Source organism: Larus michahellis, chromosome 7, assembly GCF_964199755.1.
Source record: "Larus michahellis chromosome 7, bLarMic1.1, whole genome shotgun sequence".
In the NCBI taxonomy this organism is placed as follows: domain Eukaryota; kingdom Metazoa; phylum Chordata; class Aves; order Charadriiformes; family Laridae; genus Larus; species Larus michahellis.
The window spans coordinates 902,891-913,318 of NC_133902.1; the positions used below are offsets into that span (position 1 = coordinate 902,891).

The 10,428-nt window shown below is 45.1% G+C and overlaps 1 protein-coding gene across 2 annotated transcripts in view; it reads right to left on the reverse strand.

Moving 5' to 3' along the window:
• The window catches only part of SPNS2 (SPNS lysolipid transporter 2, sphingosine-1-phosphate), a 141,323-nt gene extending 131,117 nt beyond the window's left edge, over positions 1–10,206 (reverse strand). For both annotated transcript variants that reach the window (XM_074594250.1, XM_074594249.1), the window contains exon 1: positions 9,803–10,206. In XM_074594250.1, coding sequence (XP_074450351.1) covers positions 9,803–10,103 — 301 coding nt within the window. In that variant the 5' untranslated portion in view covers positions 10,104–10,206. The remainder of the gene's footprint in view (positions 1–9,802) is intronic.
• Positions 10,207–10,428: the final 222 nt, after the last annotated feature.

Below are 10,428 nucleotides of genomic sequence, written 5' to 3' on the forward strand. Positions count from 1 at the left end.
CCAAAAATACATGTTTTATTAAGGAAATGGCAAGCAACCCTACATTTTAGCAGTTCTACCAAGACTCTGCTATCATGAAATAGGCAAGAGAAGCAAATTCATTAGTTTTATTGCTTTTTCGGCACTTCTGTACAGTTCAAAGTACACCGCAGAGCCAGCAAGCACACAGCTGGACGTGCCAGGGAAGCACTGCGAACTGCTTATGAGCATCCAGCACCTGCATACGTATAAAAAGTAGATTAAATGAAGACAGAGGTAAATGAAATAAAGTTGGTTATTCCCTTGACAGCTGAGAAAGGCTGCTGGGGAGAAAGGCAGGGAGGAAAGGGCAGAGGATACACTCGCTGTGTGGAGTGTTAGTGGCGAGTGCCCAACCTTTGGCCAGAATTAGCACCCAACAACCTCACCTTCTGAGCAGTGACTCAAGGTTTTTAATTAGGGATTTTGTAATAGGTTATGCAGTCTGTATGCAAGTACAGATAAACAAAAGCACCGGGATTCCTCCCATTTAGAGACCAAAAAAAAATAAAAAAAAATAAATTACCCTTGCCTTAATACCAGGTGGGAATAAAACACACACACACACTTTTTCATGCCCCAAACACCATAACTGATCATCAGAAGCTCAGGAAACTTAGCACATTGTTGTTATAGTCAAAAATCAATGACTAGAAACCGACAACTTATTATTTTCCATATTTTGTTATGGGAAAGTCATCATGGAGAGATCATTTGCCCTTCCAAGCACTGTTACTCAGGTACCTTGTTTGGTATTTCTGAGTTACAAATTCCTCAAAAATTGCAAAAGAAAAAAAAAAGTCTCATCTCCTAATACTATCACGTTACCTCGCTTTTTTTCCTCCCCCTTCTCTTCCCCATCAGAGAAGGAACTAACACATCCAAGACGGAGCTGATCAGGAACTGTCAGTTTTAATCAGAGCACTGTAGCTGTCAGTCACCAGTGGCCCTTGGGTATTTTGTTTCCTCAATATATAAAAGATTGTTATCCCGACAGTTAGTCAGCATTTCTGGCTGCTAGACGGAAATAACAAGACTATTACAAATGTTTTTACGTTAGTATAGCTGCAGCAGTATTCGAGTTCCAATAGCTTAATGCACAAACACATGCACTGACCACTCTTTATGAGCCACATAGGTGCATTTGGTAAAAATGAAGAAATTGTTTTTCCTTATTGCACAGTTTGTTTCCTAACTTCACAACATTTATTAATAGTGTCGCAATTCTATTTAATTATTATTTAGCACTAGCAGTATGCCTGGAACGGCACAAAATTAGTCCCTGCCCCGAAGTGCGTTAAGCAGCCCTGATTCAGTGTCCCATAATCAACATTTCATACATCAACCTGCCGGGTTACTAAAGCCTGGATTTCATGCACCAACCCGCCGGGTTACTAAAGCCTGGACAGCAGCATAATTTGGTCAGCTCAGGTCCCAGCAAATTATTTACCTCGTGCTGCTCAGGGCAGCCAAGCCGCCGTGGGTCTAGCTGGGATAAGGCTTACAAGCACAAGTCTGCGGGAGAAACCCACCCAACACCAAAGGCAATGGAAAAATGAGAATCCAGTACCTTATGCAAAAATAAAATAATTTTAAAAAATCCTGTCATACTCTGACATTTTCAAGTGAAAAGTCTCACTGAAGAGGATTACAGCAAGAGCACAGAGCGGTTTGTAAACCTTCCAAACTGCACACCTGGTAGAACTGTGCTAAAGTGACTATATGTGCCAGCATAAACACAAAACATCCAAGGTCATCACTACAACACAGGCGCAAATCACGAAACACAGAGGTGACCGGCAGAAAGAAGTGAAAATTGCAGATCAACAAGAGGGCAAGACCCCCCCGTTCAGATCTGTACTGCTGCGTTGGCAGACTCTCCCAGAGGATCACTTCTCTGAAACGAGAATATGCAGAGAGCCCAGATCATCAAATCATAGGACAGCCATATGAATCAAAGTTCGCCTTCGGGCAGGTTTAATTCCAGCCCTTCAGGCTTCAGACAGACAGAAGTCCTGTTGGCTCTGTCACTTCACCCGCTCTTGTTGTTTTCCACGTTGCCAAGAACACAGGGCTCACGTTCTAAGACAATAATGACATGTTTGTAATGCGAATAAAGAAAATGGGGAGCTATGAAACAAATAATTAACTGTGTTCTGTTATTTACATAATTATTGGCAGAAGCCTGAACAAGGAGTAAAATGGATTACTGCAGTTTTGGTTCAGTGCAGCCTTAAAATAAAAAAACACCATCACATGCCAAGGCTGAAAGGATTTTCATTCCAGCGTGTGGTTCTCTCATTCCACCAGCCAAGCTCCAACTGCAGCTATTCTACGTATAAGCCCTGATTTTTTCCCTCTGCTGTTCTGTTCAGCCACTGCAGTTGCTGGCCACCAGCAGAAGTATAGGAAAGGTATTAAAAGATTTTAAAAAAGCCTGCAGGAGATGATACTGTTCACCAACAACATAACCCTGGTATGTTCATATTGCCAAAGTCTGAATTTAGGTCTGGCAAGGCACAAGGCCGAGTTTTTCTTCTGTATTTCACTCCTTTCTCTTCAACTAAAATTGCTCTATGATTTCAGTTGTGGTAGAAGATCAACAGTTCTGAAGAAGGGATGATTGATATTTATTCCCTCAAAAACAGAAGTACAGAATAGGTGGGAGCAGCTACATCTCTCTCACGTCATGCTTCATTGCTGTCTAGAAGGATCAGCCTGACAGAAGAACTCAACGCTTACTCTGTCATGTCATATTTTGAGATAACACAGTGGTTCCCAACCACGCCTTGTGTGGAGGCTTTCATGAAACAGCATCATGGGGAAAGAGACCACTGTTCAGAGGGTCCTGATCAGCTCATTCAAGAGCCTTCCAAAAGAAACCTTCAGCCACTCCTGACTGGCAACAGGTCCAAAGGAATGACCTCAAAAGTGAAGGATTCTACATCTCTTCAGTCATCCAGGATCGCCCTACATCCTCACTTTCCTGATATTTATACTGTTGTAAAACCAGAAGCACGGAAATAAGCATTCCCTCCCTTTCACTTCCTTTCCCTGCAACCCTACAGAAATAGCTGGGTTACATCAGACAGAAACACCCACAAAATAACAATGAAAACAGATCTGTCAAAAAAAGAAAAAATGTGTATGAGATGCCTACTGTGCGTGCCAGTTCTAAGTAAAGTACTTGCCCAGGCTATGAATAGCGTGGTGAACTATTTTAATAGTACCAAACTCACAGGGAAGTTCTAGTAGTTAAGAAGCTTAGAAATAAGGGTTTGGGTTTTGGGGGTTGTTGTGGGGTTTTGCTGTTGTTTGGGTTTAGGGTTTTTTTGGTTCGTTGGTATTTTTTGCCTGTACCTGTCTCATATTTGCTTCTTAACTTTCAGACCAAGAATTTCAGACCAGTTCACCAAAACCACAATTTTCAAGAGAGGTCCCTGTCAAGTTCTGTACCCAAACTTCTCTAGAAACTACCAGGAGTTGCTCACCTCACTTGTACCTCTCTGGGCTTTGAGCCCACACCCATTTTGCTCAACTCCCACTAACTTACACGGCCCCTTAGGTACTTCACAGGTCCTTTGTAGAACTCATTTTGAACGTACATTATTTTTTTCTAGAACACTCATCACCCTACATCCATAGCGCCAATTTCCAGAAAACTCTCTCAACCAGCAGAAAGGCATCATCCTCCATCACCCATTTAAAACAGACATCTTCACGCCTTCTCCTGTGATGCTCATCGTGTTTGGTAGATGCTGTCTGTAAACAATTGCTGAAAGCCACCATTGTCTTCCCTCAAACCCCTCCTCACTCTTTGGCTACGCTGCCTACCAAATAAGTCATATCTGCTAATCTCCTAGGCCCCCTTATACTAACCAATACTGGCTCTTGTCTCCTTCAGACTTTCCCATCCATGGCCTACAGCTCTGTAATTTCTTGAAATATATGGATTATAAGTACCTTGGGTTCACCACCTGATTCAGTAGAAGCTGCACAACAATGTCCTGGTCTATGACAGACATAAATCAATGATGATGCAAAGAGGCAACTCAGCAGCAGTTCTGATCTCTGAATTTCCTAATTTCCATCTGTAAAATAAAGTTATGCTTTCCCGCTGAATCTCCTGAATGGGTACCATGAGCCTTTATTAACAGTAAAAGGAACCTCAAGACCTTTACAAACCCTATTTGATTCAGGCGACACATTATGACACCTTTCAATCACAAGTCACTCAGCACCTGAAAGCCCAAGCAAGGGCTATGGGATTTCATATTTCGGGAAAAGTCACCAGCTTTTAACAACATCTACTGAACTTAATAGCCCACCATGCTACCAGCTCATTTGCTTCTGATGTAGAGTCTACCAGAAGCAACAAAGAATAAATGTAAAACAAATAAGAACAACTAAAAAGAAGATGACTGATGGAATGTAACCCTATTACAGCTTGGCATGGTATTTGAAAAGTCCTGAAGGAACGATTACAGAATTCCCACACTTTTGACCAGAGAAGCTTTTCCACACAGCTTCTCATATTGACAGTCTCGGAGATCAAGGGACTAGTACGATCATCACATTATTCTTAAGAACACACTCAATATTTATGAGTACCTTAACTCCATGTAATAAAGGCCACATTCACGGACTGTGATGAGTTGGATGCTTTGGGGATAAAATTAATCAACATGCATGAAAGAGGATCTCGGAGTCAAACAGGAAAATCTGCACATAATAACAAAGATAGTAACTATCTGGCAAACCTACATCACAAGGAAGAAAAATACTATGATTAAACATAATAAGACTTCACTTGAAATGTAAAATACTCTGCAACGAATCCTGCCAACTCGGGTAAGAACCGGCAAACAGGAAGCCGCTGACTATGCAATAAAGCCCATCACACAGGGAAAACACGACGTTGGAGAACTAGATGTTACTACACAGTCCTTGTCACTGCGCTGCAGAGTGCTTTCTACCGCCTGCTTTTGAAGCACGTGAGGTTCAGCCCTTCCAGCTTGCGCTCACAGTGCAGCGCTGCTTGAGTTTGGGGCCAGTAACAGGTACCTATTGTCCAAGCACAGCATTGTTATCCTTTTGCAAATTCTCACACGCGGGAGCTAGTGGCACCACTGGCTCAAGTAGGTTCTGTCAATATTCATTTCTAATATTTTCCAACATTGCACTCCTTCCACAGCTGAGTCCTAGGTTAAGATCAGCTCAACAAGAGACAAAAAATGAAGAGCTTGCACTGCCACTTAATGGTTTCCTCCCTGAAACTATAAGCACTGAGCACAGTCTTGTTGCAATGAGGATAAGGGCTCTCTTTATCCCATTACATACCTGAGATCTCAGCCTGCGCGAGGATCATTCGGTATGAAACGCACAGTGAGATAACATATAAACATCACAAATGCGAGCTCACAAGTAAAAAGAATCAGTTTTGGCTTATAACCTCTTGAATGTCTTTGCACTTGAGAGTGTTGAACCTTTGCTAACCCTTCAGTTGTAGCTTGTACTACATAGCTTTAAACTTGACTTTCAACTTTCAGTGATCATTTGCATGTATGTATCTTCAAAGAATGGTATTTGATTTGCAACTATGTGTTGTAATGAGAGGCTAATTAACACAAATATGGTTATTAGCAAGTTACAGACATTTACAGGACAAAAACAGCAGACCGAAGCCTATGGTGTACTGTGTCACAGGGACAAGAGAACCTCAAGGATGAACTAATACCAACCAAGACTCTGCCACTAACTACGTTACCACAGGCAAATCGCCGACACTCTACAACTCTGCTTCCCCTTCTGTAGTGGGATAGCAAGGCTCATTTACTTTGCTGGGTAGTTCTTCAGCTTAATTAAATCATTACCTTTAAATTAAAGGCACTACAGAAATGCCAGGAAGTAGCATCTGAATTAGAAGGTGGAGGTGACACCCTAATGAAGCAAGACTATTTTCATCGTCAACAGCAAGGCACAGTAAAAGGTCATCCATGGCATAATTGTGAAACCACATTCCAAGCTTCTGAAGGTAAGATGACTTTTCCCAAAACTTCATTAAGGAAGAAGGTATGTCCCAGCATCACTAGATGGCTGAACTGCTGCAGTTTCACAGGTAATCTACAACGGTTTCGTTACTGCTAGTTTTCCCGTTTCCCTACTCTTTGCTTTCCTAATAGCAGACAAATATCACGGCTCTCGAAAGAATGCTTTTCCCACAGACAACTGTTTTCAGTATGATCAAAGACCTATTAAGAAAATTGCAGAGGATCACCTCCCTTCAAGTCAGTGATGTTCAGCACAGAGTTTTCAATCTTTTCTTTAGAAGAGCCACAGCAGAGGCGCTCCCACTTCTTGTCTGGGACAGCTTCTCCCAAATATCATTATATTTTAACATTCCCCATACACACTGGAAATTTCCAACTCTGCATAAATAGAAGGATGCTATTGAAAGATCCACTACTACTGCGCAGGCTTTTTATTTTTAAAGCATTGGAAAAAACCTATTCTTAAACCACAAGAAGCAGGCCAGTCCTCAGTGGAGGCCCAGTTCCATCGTGTATTCCCAAAAGAGCCGCAATTTAGTGTCAGGTGTGAAGCTGTAGATGTCCTGTATCTCAGAAACTGCACTCAAGTTCTGTCACGGAACATCCCAGATACCAAAAGGCACGTCTCGTCCTAAACTCATTTAGTCCATACTGGGAAGGCATTAACCCCAAACGAGGGAAACAGGCAGCTACTTCCTTGTCTGCTGCACCTGAAAAAAAGATTACCCAAGAACAACTCGTTAGACACAATGTCTTTGTATCCAGAGTGTAAACACCAAGGAATACCACATTTGCGATTTACTTTTTAGCAATGCAAAAATTATTTTTACTTTTAGGAGCAAGATGTGCTATAGGAGAGCTCAGCCTGGTTCCTTCTATTTCCTAAGATCTCCTTGTGTTGAGTGGATACAGATTACCTAGCTTCTGTGTGGTTATGTTAGAAAATACTGGAAGATACCCACGGAATTACATTTGCAACAAAGAACTCCATATACAGTCTTTTTTTTTAGCGACTAAATATATACTTGCATATACTTATTATATACGCACACTAAATATACACTTGCATTTGTGACCAGGAAGACCAAAATGGTTGCAACCAAGTTTTCAAGTAAGATAGAAGATGTACTTGTAGTATCGTGCCCATAAAACTGGATTTTCTGTTTGCTTGTATCTGTCTCTCAGCTGCCTACTAATTGCGTTTGAGCCTACTGACCTGCTTTTGACTAAATTTGACAGGAGGAAGAAGTACCAAAGCTCCCAAACACTTTCATTTAAAACAAAAAAGGAAAGGTTGGGTAGAGGAACGACTCTTATAAGACAAGAAGAGAAAGGTTAATGACAAAGGTCAACCCTTATTTGACATCAAAGAACCCACAGGAGGGATCACCCTAGAGACACAAATCCTCAGGAACCAGTTTCCATCGGGACTGCTGCTCTTCTAACACTTGTTTCAAATAGAGCTGGAACCAAAAATTAATTCCAGTTCTCACAACAGTTCACTGGCCTTAGGTAAATCATAACTTCTGATGCTACTTCCCCTGCCATAACGTGGCTAGTGCTAAACTCCCTCATTACGTTGCTGCAACAATTCATATTTGAAATGTACTTTGAAGGTCTGAAGAGCTGTATTCACTAATTATTACCTGTCTTGAGACATGAGCTGAATATTCAAAGTGCTAGCTTGATTCATATGCAAGTGCACGTCACATAAGCATGTGGTATGCACTAAGGCTCAATATATAAAAGCAAAGATTGCTCTTAAAGAAGGCTTTATTATAGAGTCAGTTTTGAGCTCAAAACACACCATTTTTATTGCCACAACTCTTCTATTAGACTGGATTTAAATTAGTCCTTATTTTGGATTAGCTTTATGAAACATTAGTTTGAAAAATAAATACCAATCGACAGAAGACAAAAAGATCATGCAACATTTGATTCTGTCCTCAGAGGAAAGTCTGATGTCTGAGGTCTCAAACCTTTGGTATCAAGCTGAAAGCTAACAGATAAGTTCCACAAGGCAGTTACTGGGCACTGCAAAACCAGAGCTTCTCCTAGAAATACTGGCAATCGTAGCATTGGGACTGGCAACACTGCATCACAGCAGGCAGGCATTTTTAACCTCTGGTCAGGCACTTTCCAGCCTTCCCAGAAATGAAAATGCTTCTGCCTGCCTTTGCCAGAGCATCCCATGCAGGCAGAAAAATCAGATGATAAAGGTCTTGCTGGAAGTACTAGACCAAATAGGTAAATAAGATAACGCTTTATTAAAAAATAAAATAAAAATAGACTGAGTGTGCATGAGGCAGGGGATAGCTTCCTGAAAAAGAAACTTCCCATGCATTAAAGGAAAATGGTGCGTTGTGGCAAATCTCTTTACTAGACAGATTCCTATTTGAGGGTGAGGGAGAAAACTACAATTTCCTTCAGTAATAACAGATCAACCTTCTATTTTCAAGCTTCCTCCTGTACCATACTGACTACCAGCCGAGTACTCAATACTTCCCAAGACTGGCCTTTTCACTTCCTGAAGGAGCAAGCTCTGTCTGAAAATAATAATAATAAAGCCCCAACAGTGTCAGTTAAGTTTTCCTTCTAATCCTCCCCGTCTCCCCACCGCAGACAAAACAAAGCCAACCTGGACAGCTTATTCTGACAACAGTGACTAGATTTAAGTCCCTTGCACTTTACTACTGCCCTACAAACATATATTATTTTAATGTAGTATAAACAAATACCTGATTTGTTTAACACCACATTGAGTCCTAGTGATTAAAACGCGTATATGCATAGAGCAAAATTTATACATGCACAAACCCCTTTATAAACTCTGAAGATAAAATTATCAGTATTGCCAAACACAGAATATGCATTATGTTTTAATTACATGAGACAGTTGAATACCAACAAGCCTACTTCATTTCTAATTAGAAAAAGTTCAGTAATCATTTTCTTCCCTGCTGTTATTGCCTGACAAGAATAAATGAGGAGTCCCCTCTAGGGACTGTACAGTAAACATCCCGACGCACGCTTGTTTCGGAGCCGAGCACACAGTGGTGGCGGTCACCGGGGCACACCCGAGACCCATCCGTCGGGCAGTGCGTGATTTTTAAATGTTTACCTCCAGCAACCAGGGGGGTTTTACTGCAGCTGCCTCGCTGCGCATCACGCGCCCAGCCCGCAGCCGCTGCCGGGCGGCCCTGCTGTCCCCGCAGAGCAGGGACCCTCCTTGGCAGCGGCTGAACGACAGCCCGGCCTGGCAGGCTGGGGGCCGGGGCACAAGGCGGAGGTGACACGCTTCGGCGCTGTTGTCACCCGGAGGAACGCGACCACTTTTATTCCCCCCATTTCCAGCAGAGAGTGTTTTTCCGGCAGCGCCGCACCTGTCACCCGCAGCCTTTGTACTATTAATTAAGATCAATAACGCTTCTCCCATCAGCCCACACTAAGTAACCCCCGCCTTTGCCCGGCATCGCTCCTCTCCGACCCCCCCCCCCGCCTCAAAACACCTCCTCGCCACCGAGCCCAGCCGAACAAAGGCCACCTCCTGCTATTTCCCACAAAATCCAAACTAGACAACAATACCGGAGGGTCCGGGCTCCGGCCGCAGCCGCCACACCGCATCCCCTGAGACTTACTCCGGCCCAGGCACGGCCAACCGGAGCCCCGCCGCCCCCGACCCGGGCTGAGGTTGTCCCCGCCGCCGTGGGGAGGGAGACGGGGGCCGCGCTCACCTGCCACCGTGTACCGGTCCAGGTAGTTGAGCACGTTGCCCACGCTGAGGATACCGGCGGCCGCCACCCGGGCCCGGCCGAGGCTCGGCGCCTTGTGGCGGGCGGCCGGGCGGTCGGGGTGCTTGCCGGCGGCCGGCGGGTTCATCCTGCCGGAGAGGGTCTGCACCTCGCCCTCGCCGCTTCGCCCGCAGCAGCCCCGTTCGCCGCCGCCGTCCTCCTCCTCTTCCTCGTCGCCGGCTCGCAGCCGCCCGCCGCAGCCCGGGCTGCTGCCGGTGGAGCCGTCACTTTCCAGGCACATCATGGGCGACCGCGGGGCGCAGGAGCCGGCGCGGAGTGGCCGCCGGTGCGCGCTCAGCGCCGCATCCCGCCGCCGCCCCCCGCCCGCCTGCGGGACCGGCCGCCGCCGCCGCCTCTGACAGCTGCCCGGGCGGGGCGGGGCCCGCCGCCGGCTCCGCCCCCGGCACCCCCCGCCTGCCCCGCCCCACCGGCCGCGCGCAGCCGCTCGCGCTCCGCCCCGCGTCTCCTCAGCCCGCCGCGGGCCGCGCCTCAGGGCCGGGGCTGCCCCCTGCGGCGTCGGGGAGCGCTCGGCTGGCGCTGTCATAGAGCCGCGCAACCGTCCCGGCCGG